This window comes from Sardina pilchardus, chromosome 8 (genome assembly GCF_963854185.1).
Source record: "Sardina pilchardus chromosome 8, fSarPil1.1, whole genome shotgun sequence".
Classification (NCBI taxonomy): domain Eukaryota; kingdom Metazoa; phylum Chordata; class Actinopteri; order Clupeiformes; family Clupeidae; genus Sardina; species Sardina pilchardus.
This window is the reverse complement of record NC_085001.1, coordinates 25,164,674-25,190,978: the sequence shown is the minus strand read 5'-3', so window position 1 is coordinate 25,190,978 and position 26,305 is coordinate 25,164,674. Positions and strand designations below refer to the sequence as shown.

General features: G+C 46.9%; 1 protein-coding gene across 8 annotated transcripts in view; it reads right to left on the bottom strand.

Moving 5' to 3' along the window:
* LOC134089066 (tight junction protein ZO-2-like) overlaps nt 1–26,305 on the bottom strand; it is an 87,253-nt gene that overhangs the window by 41,183 nt on the left and 19,765 nt on the right. Inside the window, exon 2 of one of the 8 annotated variants that reach the window (XM_062543361.1) lies at nt 23,871–24,000. The exons of 2 other annotated variants lie outside the window; for them this stretch is intronic. Coding sequence is in view for 2 of the 6 variants with exons in the window: in XM_062543359.1 (XP_062399343.1) it covers nt 17,969–18,025 (57 nt within the window). In the remaining 4 variants the exon portion in view is untranslated. Of the gene's footprint in view, nt 1–11,199; nt 11,373–11,460; nt 11,543–11,739; nt 12,064–14,628; nt 14,694–17,968; nt 18,191–23,870; nt 24,001–26,305 lie in introns of those variants that run through there. 5 more of the 8 variants (XM_062543359.1, XM_062543362.1, XM_062543360.1 and 2 more) reach the window with 5 other exon arrangements.

The window sequence follows — 26,305 nt, the reverse complement described above, 5'->3', positions numbered from 1 at the left end:
GAGAGCACACCTGCTCACTCGCACCGCGCGGCGGCAGGGAAAAAACACCCTCGTTCCACTCATCCTGCGCCCAACACTGAGGGTCAAAGGGAGTTTAAAAAAAGAAGTGCGCGTGGGCATTTTATTGGGCTGACTGGAAAACCATGAGCCATCCCGTCATGTGAGGGGAGGGGAGGAGAGGCCTGTCGGCCCAACAATGTGAACAGACAACCTTACTAGCACTTGGGAAACCACATATAAAAGAACACTTGGGCAGCGATACTATTTAAATGTCGAACAGTCGCTATTTGTGTCGATACATATCATATCGACACAAATAACGATAGTTCAACGTCAAAATAGTATCGATGCCCAAGCGTTCATTCCGCACAGAGGAACGAATGACTAAGGACATTTCTGAAATCGACTGCTGATTGAACTATCCGTGAGGAGACAATGCAGGGAAACAAGTCCATCTTAACGCAACATATCCGTTCTGGCTGATCCCTTGGCTTGACAGGCGGCACGGCCCTAATCTGCTTGGCGTAAACACCCCCCACAGAGAGAGAGAGAGCAACTAGCTACCGACAGCAATGACAAGCCATCGCTAGGCAAACCACTTCCTACTTTCCAAGACACAACACACAAAGTTACAGACACCGGCAAACACACAAACACACAAACACGGGTTGTACTAAAGTCTAGAAACCACAAGAACACTAGAGAAAGTCGGAGTGTGAGAACGAGAGAGAGAGAGAGAGAGAGAGAGAGAGACAGAAAGAGAGCAACAGGGGATCATGCTCATCTCCAGTCTCTGTGGAAGGATTGAGAGGACAAGGAGAAGAGAGTTTTCATCTCCAACTCCCTCAGGAACGTTATTAATGATTCCCCCTCTCTCTCTTTCTCTCTTTCTCTTTCTCTCTCTCCTTCTCTCTTTTTTGCGCACCAGTCGCAGCATGCAGGAGCTGTTTTGGCCGGGCGAGTAGAGGATGATGAAGCCGTTCTTCAGCTCCTCCGTCTCGCCGCTCAGCTCGAAGCGCGTCCGGCGGCCGCCGCCACGGCTGCTCCTGCTGCCGCCGCCGCCGCCGTCGCTCCCCTCCTCTCCCCACCTCCGCCGCCTCCATCGCCGAGCCCGAGCCCGCCGCATCCGCATGCAGCAGCCCAAAGGGAGCCAGTCCGAGCTCATGGCTCGAGCTCCCTCTCTCCATCCGCAGTCATCGCTCCCTCTCTCTCTCTCTCTCCCTCTCTCTCTCCGTCGCTCACTCACGCACCGTCTATCCCTCACTCACTCTCTCTCTCTCTCTCTCTCTCTCTCGCTCTCTCTCTCTTTCGCTGTTGCTCCCTTGACGACTGCTCCGACCTGCAATCTAATTAAGTGTCGTGGCGGAACAGATTAGGGAAGCCTGGGTGAAGGAGGGGGGTTGGTGGTGGTGGGGGGGTGCTTAAGGGGGGGTGGGGGGGGGGTGGAGGTGGTGGTGGAGGGGGAAGGGGTGGTTGGGGGGGTGGGGGGTGGAGGTGGTGGTGGTGGTGGGAGTCTATAAATAGCACTCACGTCGCTTCGCAGAGTCCTGAGCGCTCGCACGGCACGCGCCCACTTTCGCCGCAGCGCCGTCTTCATGTTCGACGGTCACTGGGCGACGACTGTCTGCCGTCTGCTCATCTCTCGCCCTCGCTCCCTCTCTTTCTGCCGTTCCCCACTCCCCCCTCTCTTCCTCTCTCTCTTCCTCTCTCTCTCCCTCTCTCCCTCTCTCTCTCTCACGCCCCCATCCCTCTAGTCCAAACAGACTGGGCTGCCAGGGCTCGTCCATTCTCAGTGTTGGGGCTGCTCAAGTCTTATGTAATCCTAATACAATGTTGTCCTACATTCATACATATACACATACACACAGATGGACACACACAAACACTAAAAAAAACAGACACACACATATATACACGCATATTAATGTACGGCTTCCGTGTTGACATGTGCCGCCTTAAAGCGCACTCCTCAGCACGGGACGTTCGCGTGCACTTTAAAAAATATTCAAGCGCCGTGCCGAGTTCAGCAAAAACCTTCGCCTGGGCTTTTACACACTAACAAGGCTTTTATGGACAGCAGGCCACTGAGAGCTAAAAACACATGCTGTTTGTCACCATCTCTCTCCATCATCATCTTATCTTTAAAGGGAACGGCACTGTCCATTGCCAGCGCCTCGGAAAACAAACCACTGCTACACTGGTACGGTGGACAGACGACTGGCTGACATAGACTTTTGCCAATCCAGCTGAGCTCAAATCTAAACAAGCCTCGGGGATCAACATGAGTGGGAATTAATCGGGAATAGATCAACGCGAACGGAGATCTGATCTACCCTGTTGTATGGCATCCGGTTAATTATGGCTGCAAGTTTGCGTGTCGTGACAGCTGCTGGTTCACGCCTCACAAACACTGGCACCGACACCCAATGGGTCTAGTATGGTGCCAACCACACAATACTGAGGTCAGAACGCTGAGGTGAAGAACCAGACATAAGAATCAATGTAAAGCAAATGTTAATGTAAAACCGATATCTTGTGAATACAATATCTTACATATAATCTGCATGGTGCAACAAGCCAGCATTTACCATCCTAACACCCTAAATACACCCACCCACCCACCCACCACACACCCACCCACACACACACACACACACACACACACACACACACACACACACACACACACACACACACACACACACACACACACACACACACACACACACACACACACACACACACACACACACACACACACACACACACACACACAAACACACACACACACACACACACACACACACACACACACTTCCAAAAATAAATAGGACATCTTGCAAGCCAAAGAGGACACCTTTTTTGAGGCTGCAAAGACATCTGTTTGGGTCACTATGAGGGAGATGAGGAGAAGATTACCCACGGATTACGTTCCCATCAAGCCGACTGAGTCAGGAGGGAAGGCAGACCGTGCCCGGGCACAGGACCCTGATTCGGCTCCTCCCCCCCCACCGCCCCCGGCTCCTCTTGCAGACGACCTGGCAGACAGCCCTCACAATCACTCCACTTGCCCATTAAGTGAATATGTGACAGGCCTACTGCGGACCATAGAGGGACATTCGACGATGTGCTACTCCGCGCGCTGCAGGCCGGCCCTAGGCTTCTTCTCACCCAATCGCCTTCTGCTACAGTGCTTTGCTACGAGCAGGAGGCCAAAGACACACACACACACACACACTTACACACACATTCACACACACACACACACACACACTTACACACTCTACAGACAGGGGACAATTAGAGCTGTGTGAGCATTCTGAGCTAATATGGGTAGCAGGGATGAGGTATGGCTCATCACGACAGTCTGATGCGTAGCTGCTGTGTCTGAAACTATGAGTGTATCCTCGGGTGATGCTGTGGTGTCTGATGGGCAGCTCCTGAAAAGTTTTTTTTTTTTTTTTTGTCTTTGATGGGTGATGTAGTCTGCATGCAATGGGCTCCAAGCCTCAACCAATCACCCCCCCCTCCACCGCAGCATGTTGTGTAGCAACTGGAGGTGGAGGACGCGTGCGGTTGTACCTGGAGGGATGAACCATGTGGGGAAGAACACGGGGGAGGGCTATTTTTCTCTTGAAATAATGATGAGGATGTAAAACGCCTGCGCTGCTTAGTTTCCAATGACTTGACAAAGGTCAACAATAAATCTGACCTTGGCTTCCAATTACGTGCATATGAGAGACTAACTGCTCCTGCAATCTGCTCTTCCTCCTCGGTAAAACTGTTTTAATAAGGGCTGTGTATGTGTGTGTGTGTGTGTGTGTGTGTGTGTGTGCGAGCGCGCGTGTGTGTGTGTGTGTGTGTGCCTGTGTGTGTGTGTGTGTGTGTGTGTGGTAAAGCTTTCTCTATCTACCTCTCCACAGGAGGCTCACAGTTGGAGACAGGCCCTCCCTCTGCACAGTCAGACTAGATTCTCATCATCATCATGGGTTACATATACTTTAACAACACAATTTTCTCCCACTCACATTTCCTCTCCTTTCCCACACACACACACACACACACACACACACAAACACACACACACACACACGCAAACATTCAGGGTGAATGAAGCATAACCCACAAACACTGAAGTGTCACTCCGTGCTATATTTAGCAGCACCCCACAGCTCTTTCCCACAAACCCTTATGAAACCCCACGCCATGTCTGCTGCTGCCCTCGCGCATCATCTTTGCCTAATTTCACACTCAAGGAAATATTCCTTTGTGCATTACGCAACTACCCCACAACACACACGCATCCAAAAAACTTCACACTTGAAGGACTCGAGAGCACCGCACACAGACAGACTGAAGCCCTGGCTTGTACCTATTGCCCTTGCTTGTTGTTCTTCCTCTTCAGCTCAGTGGAGTCGGGAGCCCCCCGCTGCATACTCATCACCAAACGGCGAACGAAAAAGGCGTGACGTCGTCAAGTGGCGAGTCGAGATTATTCTTTCATGAGCCCTCGTGAGAAGAGGAACTCATCACTCAGCCACAATTACACTGCCTGCCAGGCTGCCTGTGGGGGGAAGAGCTCCCACCACGACTGCAGGCCCACTATGTCACTGTGGTCAGTCACGGTACGCTGGTGCTCGGCTGCTAAACGCAGGCCTTCAAAAACGAGCGAGCGAGCAGAGCAGAGCAGAGCAGAGCGACGAGATGAGCTGAGAGAGCCAGCGAGCGGAGAGAGAGAGAGAGAGAGAGAGAGAGAGCTGCATTCTGCTGGAGAGCGGCCAGGGACACTCTTGATAGCTTTGTTCAGCCTGGCAGAAGGAATCGGCGTGTGATGAATGCGCCGGCGCCCTTGACGGCCATTTGTTTTAACTGTCAGTACCTGAAGGAACTCGACTGCGACGGATGGTTTAACCACTAAAAATATAGGGAGGGAGACAGGGATAGTGGAGGGGAGGGTGTGTGGAAAAAAAAAAGATTTACACAATGGTGTGCGAACGAACAAGACCTTGAGTCGTAATGCCTTTAGACCTACAGTAGCGGGCTACTTCTAAACAGAGAGTGATGCAGATATGTCATGTCATCACCGTTTTTAACGTGTACACTCTTTAATCCAAATCATTGTTGAGTCATTCACAGCCTTTTCCGCTAGGCCACAGTCTCTTTAGTTTGAAGCCTAAATAGGCTGCACGCCCGCATGACAGAAGCACCAAAGATAAAGTGCCAGGTGGGCATGAGGACCAAGTCACAAGCTGCTGTTCCTCTTCCTTCTGTCCTCCTCACGTTTAAAAAATTCAATGGATTCGCCCATGTCCTTATGAATAAAACATCTGTCAGAAGAAAAGAGTTGGTAAAAGGGTTGAAAAAAAGGGACACACTCTTAAGAAGGGCTATTTATACATACCTTTTCTGTATCTTTTTTTTTTTTGGGGGGGGGGGGGGGTGTCTTCTCCACAATAACAAAAACAAAAAAAAGAAAATGTTGCGCAGGAATGTGACTCGGACCCGGCAAATTCACCTCAGTGAACCCACGCAGCCGACCGCACTGATCCATTGTGCACTCAGGGAAGCGTGAACAGCTGAGGGCCTACAACAGGTGCAGCTATTACAGCTTGCTTAAGGGCGTTGGTTCCTACCACTGTCATTAACAGAGCTTCCGCCCCCACCATACTGAATTGGAGGGGGATTTTTTTTTTTCCACAATGACATTGCTTTATGAGACAGGAGCGACACTCGCGGTGGGAAGTTTGTCACCGCATTCAATTCATTAGTTTCATGATGTGATTCATCACCTAAAATGTTTGCCGCGAGGTAGCGAACAGAGTCGATATCCTCTTTTCAGATGTCTAGCTGCGCCGAGACTCATAGGGTATAGTTCAAATTCCATCCCACAATTACCGCAGATTCTGTGCAATCAAACAGCACTGATAAGAGATCATGAGGAAATAACTCCTTCTCATTGCGTTTGGCTGATGCACAGCCATGCCCCGTGAGGGGGGAAGTGGGAGTTCATCATCATCACAAGCAACACTTTCCTGTGGGATTTCAACATGTATATCTGGCTGACTAAAACACACACTCACACACACACACACACACACACACACACACACACACACACACAAATGTGTGAAACCACCATCCAAGGTAACATAATGAGAGAAAAGATCCATGAGACTGTTGGTGCTTTTCTGAGTGCACTCTGGATTAAAGTCTGAGCTCTCTGAAGCAAAAAAAAAAGAAAAAAAAAAAGAGTGCTGTGATAATTTCTGACAAATAATCCAATCAGTGACATAATCATGACTTTGGTAGCACTGGGGAAAAGTGAGATGAGTTGTTATAAAACAGACATCTGCCTCCTTGCCCGCTGGAACTCTTAATCTCTGGGATCTGGTTAGAGGTCACCGGAGTTTACGCACTGACCTTCCCAAAAGCTCTGACAAAAAAAGTTCCACCTTGTTCCAATAATAAATGTACTCGTCCTGTCTGTCTCCCCACCTAGCTCAAACTTTTTAGACTAAAAAAAAAATCTGAAATATATGCTGTAATAATTCTAACTGTGAACTACATATATGTTCAGAAATGTCACACCTTTTTGGTTGTTCATTCCTCTTTTTAGAATGATGGACTCCGGCTGCATTGCGCCTTACTTAATTGAGGTAATTACTGAGAGAAATAAACATGAGAGAAGCGGTACATCCGATCCCCTTCACACCCACACATTTTTCCCAGCATGCAAAGCTGATTAGGCCTAACCTACTAATTAAAACGAGGAAGCATAAACATTCAAAAACAAATTCTGCCAAACAAAAATGTCCAAATGGGCTGCAAATGGACGAAGGAATAAACGGGCTGTCAAAATTCCTAAACAGTGAAGGTCCCGCCTGGCACCGTGCCATCGGCAGGCGCTGTGATGTTCACCCCCCGCCAGCAGGGAATTCTGGGAAATGAATCTCCCCTCCATTACTGCTCAGGGCGTCGGTGCTCTGGGCAACTGTGTGTGTTGTGTGTACCAAGAACAAGCACTGACTCACAGTGGCAGTATGAGTCAACCATGGCCAAGCCTTGCCTGGCACTTGGTGTAAACACATGAGAGCCACTGACTCTCATTTGCGCCAAATATACTTGTGGGGAATAATACGCAGAAATAAGTAGCTTGATAAATTACTGGCAGTGTTCTGATTGAATTTCCTGATTTTGTTTTCCCCTAAAAGAAGGTAAGACCTCCAGCTCTTCTGTGCCTCTGAAAATAAAGGCAGTTTTCCCCCCCCTCATATTTGTCCTCTGCATCTACATACTCCCACAAGTTTTAACAGCAAGTGACACAGCTCTACAAATGTCCATCATAAGGGCTCGTGTCGTGGGCTGCCGTGATGAGATCTGGGCTTGTCACGGTGTCCGAGGTTAAGGCAGCGCGACTCCTGAGTGATGGCCTTTAACTCTCCCCTGCCTCCACCACTGCTGCTGACGGAGCGAGCGACTCGCAGCCAGAGAAGGCGGAGCTGTCACACTGGGCCTGACAGGTAGCAAGTGCTCGTCTCGAGTGAGAAGCAAGAGGAGGAGGAGGATGAGACGGTTTCCGGCATTCGGGGGCCGTCAGGGCGACGGGACTGATCTGCTGAGCAAATGTCGAAAGGGGGGAGGTGGGGGTGGGGGTGGATGCGAGATGTGTCACTGGATAAACGCTTGCCTATCGATTCAGATTACTGGCGCACTTTGTGCAATGCCACCACAGTGCACTGACGACTGAACACACACACAGTTGCCGCTAGCCGTGGCACACAGAACACCCCCCTGCCAAACAGGGCCTTGCAAACAGAGCTCGACTACCACAAACCGCATTCTCTTCCAGCTGCTCCATAACTAATAATACTTCTACTACTGCCGTTGCTACCAGTGTATCATTATCAAAGAGATGGCACGTTACTGAGCAAGAATGTCGGACTAGCCGTCAAGTGATCTCATGTACAGTAAATGATAGCACAGACAGGTTTCTGGCACTAAATGTTGAAACGCAATACAGACACTCCTACACAGAATCTGGAAATAGTGCGGCCACAACAGCCGATAATTACACGCTGCGTCTGCTGAAATAGCACGCGTCTCCGTCGGACAGAAGAGCATGCCGTCAGGCTCTCCGAGAGGAACCTTGAGGCCCGTTTCACAGGAAATTGCTCTCTCTCTCGGGACCCATCTCAAGCGTCTCCGGGGACTTAGCCACACATAATTAACCTCGAGTGGCCCTAGGTGACCTCGGTAGTTTGTCCAGGCGGACTGTGGGGGCGTGCGGCACTCACGCTGACAGGAAGCGGGGTCACACTCACACACTCCGTGCTTCTCTTCGCTGACGATTTTCGGCGCTGGCTCTATTAAAAGCATTAATGATTTACTTTTCCAGTGGTATTTCATTCAGTTCTTTTTCCATATATATTTTATTCCATTAAGTATACTGTACTTATAAGTACTGTACTTATAAGTATACTTATATCAAGGCACAGGACTCCAAGGCCTTGTCACCCAGAGCTAGCACATGTCGTGCAAGAAAAACAAACAGGAAGAGCCCTTGAGCAGATCCCAGCCAAAAGAGAGGGCCCATCTGCCTGAGACCGTTCCAGGAAGAGGACAGAGAGAGAACGGGAAATGGGGGACAGGAAAGAACAGACTTACACTTCTAGAGAGAGCACTTCTAGAGACAATCTAGTCCTCATCTGTGAGAGGGACCAACTGTACGGGGTGGTTAAACATTCCCTTTGGACCATGTGGTTTTGCAAATGACAATTCTGGATATTACAAATTCCACCGCCCCAGTAACATATTTTCATTATATTTAATAACACAACTTGGTATTGCAAGAAATATATAGTCAAATATACTCTGTTGCAATATGGTAAACATCACAAAAATGCTGAGAATGTCCTGTTGTTTTCATTCTACAGTGAGGGGAGAGATGAGGCCTCACATCAAAGAAGGGGAGGGGAAGGGATGGGGAAGGGATGGGGAAGGGATGGGGAAGGTATTGGGAAGGGATGGGGGGGATGATTTTGGGAGTGGGGCGTGGGCGGCATGGGGAGACTGACCGCGGCGCCACGTCCGTCTCATGAGTCTCCAGCCCTCGGAGAATTACTGCTGGACTTCTTGCTGTCACAGTCGATATTTCATCAACATATATTACACACACACACACACACACACACACACAGACACAGACACACACAAACACACCCTCCCATCACTCCATCCCGAGAGCGGAGTGTGCCAACTCTGTCAGGCAGGCAGGAGAATGTAACAGGCTCCACAGTGACATCCCGGACACCTCGGAGACGCAGGCGGGGCAGGCGTCACTCTGCGGCCAAACAAGCTCCGCCGCAGCTGGCCAGGCAGCCATTATCAACCGGCCGCACCTGTCATAGGTGTGAACAGCACGCCGAGGGCTCGGAACAAGACGTGTGCGCCGGGCTGCCAAAGAAGCGAATTTACTGAGGGAAGAAAGTGGAGGAGGAAGTGGCCATTTTGTCACTCTTCATCAACACCTCATCACGTCGTCTGTAAACCATTACCGGGAGCATATGAGGATAAAAATAGGAATTTAAGCAGAGGGTTTTGAACAGAATACGGATATGTAGGTGTTAAGTGTCCTGCATTCATCTTGCATGTTGTGTTGGGGTATCAATGAGTAGTGCGCGTTTCAGTCGGGATACATGATGAAGATAGTGAAAGAAGAGCCCAGCGTGGGATGTGGGCTGTAGGGCGTGGCGTTATTTTTAGGGCATTCCGGAGCAGTTGGGGCTTGCAGTCGGGGGCTGGGGTTTCGGCCGGCCCGATCAAATTGCGTACGTGCGACCAGCCGTGATCTACACGGGATGGGAGTTCCCTCCTGACCCTGACCTATCGATATGCCAAACCCATGCCCTGCTGGTCTGCCCACACACACACACACACACACACACACACACACCACCACCACCACCTCTCCCACCCCATGCTTATAGCATACACAGTGAGCTGGCTGGCCTTGCTCGTGAACCCTCTTTCCACACTTGCTAACACACACAGAGCTCCCTCTGTGCTCTCTCTCTTTCTCTTTACATTAGACGAGACATTAGGGGACACCCACTAGGGGACACACAATGCCATTGAAGTGAGGCATCGCGCATTGTGAGCGCGTCACTGCCATTAGCATTTTTCACACCATCATTCGTGTGAATGGGAGTTTAAAGGGGCCAGTGGAGAATAGAGATTAGGAAGAAAAACACACACACACACACACACAGAGAGAGACACACACACACACAGACACACACAGACACACAGACACACACACACAGACACATGAATGTAGAGGCTCTTTCCCATGAAACAGGCGATAGGCACATTCTTCACACTGACGCATGTGGGAGCCCATCATGTGAACATGCCTCACACTGAGGGCATGGCCACAGACAGTAACATCATTGGTTGCTCACACGGTGCAAGTCGTCCTCAGTGTTCTGAGAAATAGGTCATGCTTTCACTTCTAGACAAAAGCCACTAAAAACAATGGCTAACAAGGCCTAAAGATAAGAATAAAAATCAATGAAAAGTCCACAGTCTGTCTTTCTGAGAAAAAAAGCTCTGAATATTTAATATATGGGTGTGAACACTGAAAGTATTAATAGCTAACCTGCTTTCGCGATCCCCTAAAAAAAGCACTCCACTTATCAAGTCATTCAAAACAGTGTTGACGTTTTCTTTTCTTTAGAGGGGAGGGAGATAAGTGTATGTGTGTCTGTGTGTGTGTGTCTGTGTGTCTGTGTGTGTCTGTGTCTGCAATGTGCACGCACACGCGCTTGTGAGTTGTGAGATGTGTCATATATGAAACAAAAATATGATCACACACTTAAGTCATGACACATACACACACTGTTGAAAAAGCACACTTGCGCTCAACAACAAAAGTACGGCCTTTTCATCACTCTAAACAACATTCAGAATATCACTGCTTTTATCTTCTCTGTCCTATGCCCCAGAACATTCCTCAAGGCATCAACATCCTTCTAGGAATCTGATCAAAGCTCCCACTGCCCCATTTAAAGAGACAGAACGCACGCATGCACGCACGCAGACCGGCGGTAAAAAAAGAACAGCATTCCAGCGGCTGGGCAGTGCAGTGCAGCACAGGGGGGGAAGTTTTGCCTGCTCCATGCATGAGCACTCACTGTTTACCCTTTTTGTTTCTTCTGCTTCTTTTTCTCACGGATAATGAGGTCAGAGGGTATACTCGACCCATCCGCAGTGACGTCTCTCGGAGAAAACTAAACAAGATGCCCCCGATGTGCCCTCCTTCAGCTCACGCTCTCGCCTTTTGACGTGTCTCTAGTGCCGAGGTAGGAATGGACTCACTGTGTGCTGAAACACACATACACAAAACATTCACCACCTTGTGAAAAAAAATGTCACAAGGTGGTGAAAAAATGGTCTATTTACCTAACTTCACCCACAGGTCTTCACGGGACTAAGTCAAGGTCAAACGCTCTACTCATGGCAGGCCAACTACCAGTGCTTCAGACTCCCACAGGTGAGGCGCTGCTTTTCTCCCCCCGGTCAAAAGCCAAAAGAGGACAGACATGTCATTCCCTGACAGCACGCCACCCTGTGATTATAACAGACAAGAGTGCTAAGAGCTACAGTGGGAATCCTCTGCTATTGATCTCTCCTTATCACTCTTGCTGGTGAGCACTGACCCACACTGGGGGGGGGGCTTACCTGTCTGTGGAAGCGGACGGCCATGCCGAGGCTGAGCCTCCCGTGCTGGGTTCAGCTGTTTGCACAGGCCACATGTAAACAAGCGCTCGGTCAACGTGCACCAGGCCGCGGCATTTCTCTCCAGATCAGCATTCTTGCCGGGCGAAAACGGAGATGAAAGCGATCTCGCTCTGGTATAGTGTGTTCGATCAAAAGCACGGCAGACAAAAAAGAGTAAGAGATAGAGAGAGAGAGAGAGAGAGAGAGAGAGCGAGGGAGAGCAGGTGAAACCTAAATAGACTGACTGGTGCTGGAGATTACATCTACACCTGCATTTTTCCCACAATGCTTTGCATTGTGATACAATACAGTAGCCGCAGGGGGAGGAGGCCATCCCACAGTGCTCTGTGGCCTTCGGCCGGCCAATCAGGCCTCTTCCCACCTGAGGGCTGAAAGGTAATATGCAGGACACCGGAGCCTGCCCCTCTCTCCCTCTCTCACTCTCTCTCTGTCTCCCTACCTCTAACAGAGAGCGTAATACCTCCACAACAGGAAGCCACTTTCACCCGACCTCCCAAAAATATGCACGCTTACTGAATATTGAACATGGTTAAATGCAAGTCGCTGCACGGTGGGACGCGCTCATCCAAAACAGACCGTCTTCAAAGAGTTGAAAAGTGACCCTGGGAGATTTGGGCGAATTAATAAATAACAGGAACGGATCAAAACACAGAAGGAGCTCAATTTGTGCACAATTTGAGCCTCCTGTGAGAATGCAGACTCAATTGGCCAGGGAGAAAAACAAAAACAAAGAGTTCTCAAATCAAGCTCGTATTTTACGCATCTCTATGCACAGTCCTTGGCATGAAGCTGTCCTTGTGTTTAAGTGCATTTCCAAATTCCCTATGCTTACTTCAAGCCACAGGATGTGGAAGAGATGACACACAGTAGCAAGCTATCTGTGGCAGCCATCACCCACGACCAGAGGATACTTCAAGGGGCAGGAGGAAAGGCCTCTGGTGCATCAGACAAGGATGCCATCCACCCTCTCATGTCTTTCCTGGTCCTCTTCCTAGGGCCTAATTCCCAGGCTCATTAGTCCATAATCTAGCATCTCTATTTAAACAGTCACTTTCCCACTGTGGGCCTGGGCCATCAGCCTTCTGAACTTCAAAGGTAAATACATCACAGAATATGTTTCTTCTTCTTCTTCTTCTTCTTCTTCAGGAGTCAAACAAGGAAAATAAGTTGCTCGTTTGCAAGTTGCTATTTTTGCGCATCGGCAAGTTCACGCCTGTACTTTCTGAGGAGAGGGTTATTAATAGGATGCATTATACTGTCTGCTCTCTCTCTCTCCCTCTTTCACACACATATACACACATACACACAGACACAGACACACACATACACACACACACAAAAACACACACACTGGCACTTAAAGCCCTCTCTAGAGCCACTCCCACCTAGACCACTCAATGCCATGGCTGCATTGTCGAGACCCACTGTCTTGTTTGTGTGTTTTTTTTTAGTTTGGTTTTGTATGAGTAAACAATGCGTGCCTTTGACTGGTGCTGTCTCGGGGTATGCTGGGGCATAAACAATTCTTTCATTCCCCCACCCCTCCCGTCAAACTCCCCCAGAACTCACCCGCCTGGCCTGGGTCACTCTGTCGCCACACTCATTCAAAGCTCTGACGTGATGGCACACAGACAGAGACTAATTGGCAAGCAGCTCGCCTTATTCAAATGCCTGGCATTCCATCAGCATTGTGGGTTTTATAGGGTCCCAAACTTTGACTGAGTGTGTACATGTGTGAGAGAGGAGAGATCTGCTGGCATGCCAAGTGGTCAGAAGGGTACATAAACGGAGAGAGAGAGAGAGAGGGTCAGAGGGAGAGGGAGAGAGAGGGATGAAGATAAGACAGAAGGAGAGAAATAGAGCAAGATGTTTTGGCCAATCTAAAAATAATGACTCACAAACGCCTACTCCCGTCATACTGGATCCACTGACGTTTTTCAGGAGCCCATTTTCCGGACATTGTTAACATATTTATCTTTGCCTCTATCCCCTGCTCCAGCTGCAGGGAAACTTGCACCAGCACGATCAAGAAATTCCATCTAGCCGAGGCTCAAAATGCTCTCCTAGTACGGGAGACGTTCGCTTTGATCAGAGCGAGGAACTGAAATCTCCAAATGTCCACTTTAACCACTAACCACTCCCCGAGTGGTCTATCAGCTGGGGCATCGACTGTTTGGGATCCGTCTATTGTTCAGACAGACCTTCACAGGAAACTCCTCACTGATTTTGCATGAGTAAATACAATGTGTAACTGGGTGATCCCTTGACCTTCCAGTGACAGAAAAAAACCCCCAAGAAACATTAACAAGCAAAGAGTTAAAGTATGTGTTGTTCTCCTTGCCTAATTGGCACACCAGTACTCAAAGAAACGGTAAGCCTTTGGGTTTGGGTTAAGCGGCATGCTACTGCCATAATTTGTTATGAGATTAAAATCCACTGATAATGAAATTGATTCCCGAGGGAAATTAGAACTTATACAAAGGCTTCACTTTGATGAAACTTTTTTTTCCCCCTTTCTGCTGTGCAATTTAGACAGCATAAATAATATTTGCCCTCCATTTTCAAAATAACACCAATTTAATGAAACACAATTACGAAGCATCGCACCAATATTTGAGACCAATAGCCCGAAACTAATTAATGTTTTCTCCCTGAACTGCCAGATGCTTAAAATATCCATATCACAATTGCATGATGCTACCCACAAGAAACAGCAAAACAGCATGATTCAAATTCTTGTTAAGATAGCCTCGTTACAAGTTTATGTGAACACTTGACTGCGCTCATGAGAACAGTCTTTTAAAAGCAGCGATGTAAAGACATTATAACCTGGACGCGGGGTTCCTCAGATATGATATGCTGTTCTTTTATCCACTGACCTCCATACAGTCCCAGAACTCAAGAGTGGGTGTGGGCTCGAAAGCAAGCACAGCAGCAAAGGAAGTTATCTGTAAACGTTCCCCATCCTGAAGTTTGCCAGATAAGACTTTTTTTTCTTATTACTCATAACCCAGGAAGGAAAAAACAACCTTCGTCGTCATGCCGTTGGAACTGACATGTAGGCAAATCTGTGCTGTTTACAGTTAGGCCTTCTTTCAACCTATTTTTACCACCGAGATTTTTTTTTTGTTGTTTAAACCACGAAAACATGTCCATGTAAAAAAGAGAGATAAAAAGCATGCAAAAACCAACAGTAATTACCAATTCCCTTTAATAAAAAAACAAACTCTTCCCGGCAAAGTTTGTGCTCTGTCGTACGAGTAAACTAAATTATCTGGTGTCTGGTGCTCTGAAGAGAGCAGAGCCATGCTCAGGAAGCAAGTGTCCCCTGGCATGAAAGTTAGGATACAAAAATAGACAAAGGTCTCACTGACAGGATACTGGACAAAAAAAACGACAATTACATGGAATTATAGTAGTGAAGAGCCCTAGTCCTCAGTGCAGGAAGAGAGGTCTAATATGGGAAGTTAGGAAAAAAAGTTCTGTTCAAACTTCAAATGAAGTATCAGGATTACAGGTACTTTTATCTCCATATAACATTGTTTCGGTTTGAAAACACATGTTGGGGGCTGTATTGAAGAAGCCATATTAAATAAAAACATAATAAAAACATCTTAATACTGGGATTTAACTTAAGTTCATGAAAATGAGACACAGTCTGTTAAAAAGTTTCCAAGCTGACATTACAATCACATAATTGTAAGTTTAAGACAACAAAACATTTTGTGATGGCTGTCACAATCCTGGGAAGAAAGTACATAATTACAATGTAACAGGACAATAACAACTGTTGCTTCTGTTAAGAGGGAGGAGGTGACAAGCAGCAATGCATGGGGGCCAAGGACAGCTTCCGCTATAAACACACACACACACACACACACACACACACACACACACACACACACACACACACACACACACACACACACACACACACACACACACACACACACACACACACACACACACACACACACACACACACACACACACACACACACACACACACACACACACACACACACACACACACAGAGACACACACACACCGGCCCTTTCAGATTCAGTGGCACGTAAAGTGACAACTGACTCAATCCATTAGAGAGGAACTAATATGAGGCTTCAAAGAGGAATGTGTAAAGGGAAGTAGCATGACTCTCTATTGTCATAACTGGAAGTGCATAATCCATCTGAGGCGATGTAAAGTGAGTCTTTATTCTGTCCTGACAGTATTAACACAGCTGTTACAGGGAGTGCTAAATATAATAATCGCAGTGCCATTGGGTCATCTGTCTACCAGCATACCAAGACAGGCAGCAACAAAAGAGGATATATAGAGATGCAAAATGATTATCGTGATGCTAGGGCAGATGATTGCTGCTAATCAGTATTATCAGCCTGATATCCTCTTGTAACACCCTGTGCCCCAAAACATTTTGGCAAAAGGCAATCCATCTACTAAGAGGATGGACACTGGTCTGCTTATTGTGCTGGTTGAGGTTGCCAACTGTTTGGCCACCACCACCACACACACAGAAACAAAGAAATCATAGAAGAAACAGAGTTAAGCCTCCGCAGTCATAAGAGTGGCCGGATTATGTCCAGAACTCATAGTTAAGGCGGGAAAGCAAAGCCATTCTGGGGCCACAGAGAGATTATGACTGCCTCTGGGTGTGCAGCCCTTGGTCAGCCAGACAAACCCTACCCCCAAACCTTCTGGCTACCCACACGCAACGCCACCGTCCCTGCTCGGGCATACGCAGGGGGGGCACAGCGGTAGGCCTAGTCCATGCTGAACCCAGTCACTGTTGCAACAAGTTCACAAATCACCACCCTTCCACACACACACACACACACACACACACACACACACACACACACAAACTATACTTACAGGCATACAAGGATGTCATTATTAAATCAAATTAGGCAAAGAATATGTTCTCCTTCTAGGTCACATATCAGTATCATATGACTACCATTCAGCCTACACGCCCTCTTCGACCAATGCATTTAATCTACAACTTTGTATTCAGGGAATAAAGAGGATAAACTAGCTGGTATTTAAAAGAGCTAAGTAAAGTGGCTACACATGTACTATAAAGATGTATTTAAAGGGATAGATACATTTGCGAATGACCGCTGAGGCGACCAAAGTGGTCAACGGGACCATCTGACCCCCCCTAACCCAAGCTTTGCATCGGCTCCAATGCACCTCTAAATAATCTGGGTCTCTAAACTGCCCCCACGCTGAGTCAAACCAGACAGGTCATATTAAGCAAAATGACAGCCCTAGGGCTGAGTTCAGTACACACACACTTTTGGGGGTGCCTGTGGAGTTTCCAAAGGTTCTACCAAATACAATACAAATCTGACAACCCCAAAACCTAAGGAGAGCGTTGTTGAAATTCCCTGTGAAATATGACAAAGTAAACTTTCGAACATCAGTGGCTCCAACTTAAATTACCTTAAACTAAACCCTAATAAGTCCTCATAACCACACAAATGTCCAGCCAAAAACACTAAGCTATAGCCTGCATAACAAAGTGTACTAAGCAGGCTATCTAATGAAAACAAAATAAAAGTTACATCTGGGCTATGTAGCGTTTGATTACAAGGTTTAAATATTAACAGTGCAGCCTGCCCCCCTTTCCTTTCATAAGCCACTAGATCTATGTGTAAGTTTGGAAGGAAAAAAATGTCAGAGTAAAATGCCTATTGTAGCCACATCAGATTGAACACTTTTGTAATCTGTTCAGGGAGGACTGTGTTCCCCGCATAGGAGTTTGTCGCAATTGTTCAGACTACTTCATTTCCAGCCTAAAATGCCTAGAAGCCGAACGCGATTCCAGACAAGCAAAACATCGAGTGTACTGTTAGCCTATTGCATAAGACAGTGTCTGACAGATAATTGTAACAAATATATTTTCCACTCAACAGGTGAATTAGGCTACATGTCCCAAAATTCCACTGGTCGTCCCATGCCTCACTCCGCATTCCCTCTAAATGTAACGTTAATCATCCACAGTTCGGTGCGGTGCGAGAGAGACGACCGCTACTATTACGCATATCAGAGGAAGGCTACACGTTTCAGTGAAAACACCCATAAGAGACCGTGGATGCACATGAAAGATAGGCAATTCTAGACTATTTGAAGAATTATACTTACTATAACATTTTCGTTTTTACTTGGATAAGCCAATCTTCCTCCTCCCTTAACTGGCATCCTGTGCTTTCAGGTGAAGTGTCTCTAGTGAAGAATAGGCGTATCTAGAATTCACTGGCTGAATCCAAGCATGGCGGTTGACAGCGCTCCTTAAAGAAATCTTTCTGACTCAAAATTCTTCGGTATACGGCAGTAGATGAGACCGGAGGCAGCCCAAGGGAAACATTTTTTTTCTACTGTGAGCGACTTTCAAGCAAGCCAACCTACTTTATGAACATACCAATGTCGGACAGGGCGTGATATGAAGTCTGCAAAACAAGTGGATTTCCCCCTTAAAATATGCATTTATTCTCATGTGTAAAAATGTTAAATATAAATACATTTTTTACATGTTTTGACGAAAGTGGCCGTTTAAGGGCAGAGTATTTATCTAAAATCCACTATAAACTTTGACTAAACCCCCTACAAAACGAATGGACTCTTCCAGTTTGGATAAAGTGATTTAACTGTTCTCCGTAATTTCTTCAGAAAATACATTGTTGCGCCTCCTGATGTTGTACATGGCAACTATATATAATATGAAGTAGACATCATCACTTTTAAGAACCATATGACAGAAAAACTAATTAAGAAGTTACTACTAACTTTGCAGAGATTACACATTTCAGTCGAGTATCAGTGGCTCAATCAAACAAGATTTCGAGCATAAACATTTAATCATACTTCTCTATAATCAATCATTCATAAAATTAGATGATTCAGACTAATTCTACTGCGCATCACCCCACACCACCAGTATCAATATTAAGTGATGTTGCAGAGTGTGTTCAACTTTTGACAGCCCTCTACAATTCAATGGGAACCGATTTAGTTTGGTCAGATGAAGAAACAAAGGAACACATAGGAACAAACTGCTGCCACCAAGTACCCACAAGAAATAAAATGGACTGTTTGTGTGGGTGAACAAGATGCACGTTGTTCCAGACAACAGCAGCTGTTCAGATAGCAAAAGGCTAAATAATGCAGTGAATGAAAAAAAAAGAGCATCCATGCATACAGTCCCCAATCTCATGTTTGGCAACACTTAAAACATTACAGACAGATTTCATATTTCACAATACAGCAGAGTGAACTGGCAGCACCTCTAGCTAATTCAAAATAAGTCACTCTCTCTCTCTCCCCCTTTCTCTGTGGGTGGTGCTGGGCATGACTTCATAGACCAACATCACAGAACCCACTCTGTCCACTTTTATGGGTTTCGACCACAAGCGCAGACCAACAGTGCTCTTTTGTAAGATGCTAACCTCCTTTTGCGCATGAGGTCACAATCCCGTCCGATTAATGTTGCAAGGGTGGTGCTCCAAAAGGGCTGGGCCAAGACAACAGTGACCATGCATGTGTGTGTGTGTGTGTGTGTGTGCCATGTTCTCTTTCTCTCTCTCTCTCTCTCTCTCTCTCTCTCTCTCTCTCTGAGTCATAGTCCAGTTACTGGCCTGCTCAAGTTATTGAGAGGCGTTTCATCCACGTTGCACATGTAGGGTGCGTGTGCATTATGTGTGTATGTATTTTGCTAGTTTGCTTGTTTGTTTGTTCTGTATGAGAGAAAGGGTAAAACAGAGCCTACTAGCATGACATGAGGTTACATTTCATGCTGTGGCTTCCTTATCACAACAGCTGAAATGCAGTGGTTATGGTCTAATGCGGTTAACAGATCTGTGGCCTTTTCGTCGTGCTGCTCTTCACCAGCTCATTTTCAGTTATCAGCCTGTGTTTTTGAGACACCTAGAGGTTTCCTGTGAATATGAGCCAATCACTGCCTTGCTATATTCAGGCAGTATGGTCATCACAACAAGCATTCCCATTTAAGTGATACCAATTTAGCCATTTCATTTTAAACATATAGATTCACCTAAAGAGACATTCTGATCCACTTTAAACTGATTAAGGATGACTTCATGCAAAAGTGGGAAAGCGCCACTAGGGACGCTAAAACATCTAAGGTGATTATGACTCACTTCTAATCGTGACTAAGTCCCATGTGAGTGCAGTTGGTGTGAGTGTGTTTGATGCAGAGACATGAAGCTTTATCAAAATTAGGACAACCTCCTCTAACCCAATATGCAAATCAGGACCCCACGAAAAAAGACATGGCACTCCAGGCAGGTCATTTAAAAAAAGATATCTTTCTCGACGCACGCTTGTGTGGGCTATTAAATGTTTGCTTGGTGCAATTTGACGCAGCTTCATTTTGCCCCGGCCCCCAAAGGTTCTACAGATATGAGACGTCTGGCGGATGCTAATGAGGGCGGGTGGATGGAGGGCCGGAGGGGCCAATCCCAGGAGGTGAGGAAGTAGACGCTCGTCACGCCCGCCCGCCTCCCCGTCCTCCGTCTAAACAGCCCTGAGTGAGAGGGGCATACACACATACACATCTGCACATCTCAGACACACACGGGGGCTAAAGACCAAAGACAGACTACAGAACGAGGCCTCGGAGGCCACCGAAGGAAGTAAATATGTATTTGGAGGGTGTATGTGTGTGTGTGTGTGTGAGTGTGAGTGTGTGTGTGTGTGTGAGTAAGAGACTGAATTATGGTAAATATGTGATAAACACACACCTCTGGGAAAATACATGCACCAAATGTATTGCAAACGGCAACCACAGATGACTCCCATGTGAAACAATAGCCTTATATTCTTCCGGTTCGGTGGATGCATTTTCAATGCCACCGTCACGACCTTGCAATTAGAACAATGGCATGTAGTCTTCAATTAGATGCTCTCTCATCATAAGGCTTTGATGGCCTCTCAGGCCTGTTTTTCAGTCTATTTATAATGGCTTGCAGCAGGCTAAATATTCCCATGGGCCGGGATAAAACTTCAAATGAAAATGTCTATTGCTGCTGAAATATGCATCAACAGAGACAGGGCGAGGTTGCACCCTCTAGACTACGCAGCCATCAGCGAGCTATAAATTAGTGATGTGCTTGAGACAGCGACTTGGCCAGGATGGAAACGGCGGTTCACTTTTCAAATATATTTCCTTATTTGGGCCACTGTCCACCTCCGTCCCCATTTCCATCACAGCGTGACACTATTAACTTGACGTCCGACACGGTCAGCATTTTTCTGGGCTTCTGGAACATCAAGAAACTTCTCCAAAGTTTTTCCTTGATGCGTGTGACTGACATGGCACATCAGGATGCTTGCACCTGCGTGCAGTACTACTTTGAACCACTAGAGGGAGGGTTAGGCATATCTAATTCCAGAGGGATCACCTATGGCTCGCATTTCCATACGAGGTTTTCAATTTTGCATTTTAATCTGCATAAGTAGCCCCTCATATACATTTCAACTGTATGATTTGCCCGTTCCCCCTTTGCCTGACCTGATCCATGTGCATGTTGCTCTAATAAGTCCACCTCTCCATCCACAGCGTATATGGCACTGCCAGGAATAGGAGCTCTGGGATCGACATCTGCATAAATCCAGTCATGAATTCATGGATCACAGGGGCCCCACACCTCATAGCCCCTGTCCACCTCCGCCTCCATACTCCTGAAAACTCCACTTTGACACACTGATGATTTAAAGATGAAGTTATGCATCAACTCACAAGGAGGAAAAAACTCTCTCTTTAACCTTATACACTAAATGGGTGGCAAAATGTCAGGGAATTTGACATGAACCGTTTCCATTTCCTCGGGGGAGAACAGCACACGTAACTAACTCCGCACTTCCCATACATGTATCGCATCGCTAATCGAAGTGATTAGGACGACGAGGCGTCACCTCCGACACAAACGTCCAGTCCCTGAGCACCAGGAGCGATTCTGGGCACGTCAGTGACAGGGGTTAAGAGGGGCGAGAAAAGAGACAAAAAAACAAGGAAGCTGCACATTAAAAGAGGAGGAAGAGGAGGAGGAGGAGGGAGATCGATGGATGAAGGTCACCCCTACGGTCTCCTCTTCGGAGAGGCTCCCTCTGGGCTCGTGCATAAATCAGAGGCGATGGATCCTCGGACAGGGAAATGCCACGCCGGGGCGCGGCGAGGAAGAGCACATCAGCAGCAGAATTAAAGATGGACGTGTGCACACACACGCGCACACACGCACCCACGCACACACACACGCACACACACACGCACGCGCACGCACAAACGCACACACGCACACACACACACACACACACACACACACACACACACACGCACACACACACGCACACACACGCACACACGCACACACACACACACACACGCACGCACACACGCACACACACACACACACGCACACACACACACACACACACACACGCACGCCAGCCAGCGCTGTGGGGGGGAAGCATCGCACTGGGCGTGGGTGTGGGCGTGAGTGAGCACGTGGTCCTGTGCTGCAGTGCCGCCGCCTGCACGCTCACACTGAACGGCTGAGGTCACCTTATTTACAACAGCTGACAGTAGGAACTTCTACAGTGTAAATATGAGATCATACATCAATTGTCTGTTCATAATAGTGACATTTATGAACTCATTAATCGTGAGAAATGGTTTTACAAGCTTAGTTATGCTGTCCATAGTATTAAATAACTATGCTGTTTACAATTACCATGACACTACAGTTCAATAAACAAATGCAGTCTTGCATAACTCACAGAAGAAGTGAACGTAGCCTATTTAGAGAGAGAGAGAGAGAGAGAGAGAGAGAGAGAGAGAGAAAGAAAGAGAGACAGAGAGATCACTTTTATTGGGGCCTGAGACAGTACAGAGGTGCACTGTGAATTCTGGCCATGTTCCTCAATCTGTGGGAGGATTAATGAGCTCCCATGATCCAAATGCAACCTTGGACTCGTCACCTGCTAGTCTAAGGATCTGTTCAATTCAAGCAGTTCATTACACACAAGAATGATAACAGCGAGTATGTACAGTGTACTTGAAGGATGGAGGCCATGTTATTTGAAGACAGGCTTGATACTGTTGCAGAAGTACACAGATGGAATGGAATCCCAAGATAACACAAGAGGGTTTTGATAACTGGTGCTACTCTAAAACTGCACTATGAACTTGGTCCATACATAACAGTAATCATCTCAGTGTAACAGTAGTGCTACTCTAAAACTGCACTATGAACTTGGTCCATACATAACAGTAATCATCTCAGCGTAACAGTAGTGCTACTCTAAAACTGCACTATGAACTTGGTCCATACATAACAGTAGTCATCTCAGTGTAACAGTAGTGCCACTCTAAAACTGCACTATGAACTTGGTCCATACATAACAGTAATCATCTCAGCGTAATTGTAGTGCTACTCTAAAACTGCACTATGAACGTGGTCCATACATAACAGTAGTCATCTCAGTGTAACAGTAACAAACAGGGAAAATGAGTAGTCAGCAACTCACATGCACTGACCCTGTGCTTGGGTTAGGCCCGTGTCTGATACCAACATGCAATATGCTTCAACTTTACTGGTGTTTTGTCCCTGTCCAACCGTATCTCACAACTTGAATACATGTTTTTAAAGGTAGTTAACCTTCTATTATGGCAACATGTCTGTGATGCGTATACTGTTGGTGGGCAAAACATTTAGTAGCTTCAAAGAAAGCAACTTTTAAAACAGCAAAAGATGAGATCTGAGAGCGCTTGAAACTCTGATATTCAGTGGATATACTGTAAGATGTGGTGCTTGAGATGCTGTTCTTGTGTGTGTACAGTATGTGTGTGTGTGTGTGTGTGTGTGTGTGTGTGTGTGTGTGTACAAATTATATTTACTTCAAAGTATAATACTTTAACTCAACACAGAAATCAAAACATCAACAAAAAAGCCAGGAAATTAATTGTTCAACACATCAAAAGCCATAACCAAAGAGTAATAATAACAAAAGAAAATCAAACAGAAAATACCTGCCAAAGGTGTGCAAATGAGGGCAGTGACCGGCGTGTGTCGGACAGGTAGAGGGACGGACGCTCGCTGTTCCAGTAAAAGCTGTCCAAGGAGCAGCTGCCAATCAACAAATCTGAGGCGTACTGGTCCCTATAACAAAACATCTGTGTTAGCTCACAGCCTAAGCCAGCCTTGTGGACATTCTCATAGCGCGTCAGACACAAATGTCAATTGTAATGTTTCTAACATGGCTGAAGACGAAGGTCACAAGGCCGCAACGTTTGTTACTTACCCTTGTTGCTATAGTGACAATACAGTATATTAGCGAATAAATCTTTGATTTTTTTAACATGGCTGTAGACATCAGTGATATTTCTTTAGTGAAGTGGGTATAGGTGATGAATGATGAATTGTGTTAGTATAGTATTAGTATTTGGGTAACACTGGAGTGGATTGGACAGGTGTCCGTTGAAAAGTTGCAGCTCATTTTTCACGAAATTCACCTTCAGTTGTCGAATGTCTGTAGCTGAACAGTCGTGTGGTGTGTGGGTGAGGCGTTTGAAGTATTTGTTTTTTTCGCTTTGCTTTGTGGGGAGCTGTTTGCTGAAACTCATCACACTAGCAAACGGAACAAACGTTTCAAGAATCCCAAAATAGTCCCCGTGTCCCTGACTCAGGAAAAACAAGAACCTGTCTCGCTCGCAACCGAAGTGATCAGTGTCTGTGTCTGTACAAGATGACAGACTCTACTCAGTGCTGGGGAGATATAAAGAAAAAAAAAAACCATCATGTTGGATATCAAAAGCAGCTGAGCCCACTCTCGTGTTCCTCAATAAAATAATAAATAAATAAATAAATAAATAAATACAACTCTTCAAAGTCTCTCCAAGACCTTCATCCCCTTGTCTCATCTCCTCCTCCTCCTCCTCCTCCCTGTCCGCTGGCCCAGGGGTTGCAGACAGAAGGGGCCGCTAGGGGGGACTCATGATGAATGGCAGCAGAGGGAGCGGTCACTCAGCGCCGACTGACTGTGTTCCCCAAGCGTCCACCGGCTCGTTAGTCAAGCCACAGAGTCTCGCTAATCGATGGTGACCCTAACGAGTGGCTCCCCTGGGAGGCCTGCCCAGTCATGCGGTCACTAAAGCAGCACAGCTGACCACTGCTGTCAGCCAAGGTCTGTCCAAACAACTCAACATCGCCCGCCCCCACCCCATCCCATCCCATCCCATCCCATCCCATCCCAAACATGTTTACAATGTTAATTTATGTATAATCAACCCCTACATGCACATATATACACATAAAGACCTGTTATGTGTACACAGTTTAATGTTTGACGGAAAGATGGACAAATTGCGCTACACTCTGAAACATCAAAGGCCCACTTCACTGTCCATAGACATAATAATGGCAAACTGTGTGTACATACTGTATGCCAGAACAAAAGTTATGGATTTTAAATATTTACGTTTATAACATTTTATTATTTGTGTGTTACTATATATTACACACACAGTCACATCACTACTGGCACACGACTACAAAGTAATTGAGCAACATATACAACGCACTACACTAGATACTGGACTTACTCAACTTGCTAGCCGAGGTTTGATAAACAAGTTATTACATGCTGGTCTGTGAGAGGGAGATGGAGGTTTGTGAGAGAGACAGAGGGCAGAGGGTGGGGGAAGGGGTTGAGAGAGAGAGAGAGAGAGAGGGGAAAAAAAGAGAGAGAAAAAGAGAGCAAGAGAGAGAGAGAGACACACACACACACACACACACACACACAGAGACTCGCCCTGCAGGGAATGTATGTGAGGTGGCAGTTACCGCGTGCAGCGCATAAACACAAGGGGCACAGGCAGAGCCCTAATGAGAAGTGACAGGGGGGAGAGCTGGGGTACTGGGGGGGGCGGGAGTCCTGGTCAGATCTGGGGGTTGAGCTCCAGTTAGGCGATCAGCCTCTGATAACAGCTCAGCTGTGAGAGCCCCAGAGAGACTGACGGAGAGAGAGAGAGAGAGCGAGAGAGAGAGAGAGAGAGAGAGAGAGAGAGAGAGAGATCAGAGTGAGAGAGATGTCACCCCACCAGTCATAACCAGAAGACACAAGCCCACCCCCACCCCCACCCCCACCCCCCCACACACCCCCACTTCCCCCACTGCTGTTCTGGTCTCTCGCCACCACTTGGGTTTCATCATCTCCATCTCTGACTCAATTGACTATGCATCGCTCCACTCTTTTTCACAGTCAGCTTCTCTCTTTGGCTCGTTCTCGCTCCCTCTTGCTCATGATGGTGGCTGAGATTAAGCTATTTCAGGGAAGCATCTGCAGCGGAGGCCGAGTCAAACTCAGCGGAGATCTCATCTCGGATCAAACAGACTTTCACGAGCAAACAATCACAAACATACTGTATTACACACACACACACACACTCACAGTGCAAACAAGGCA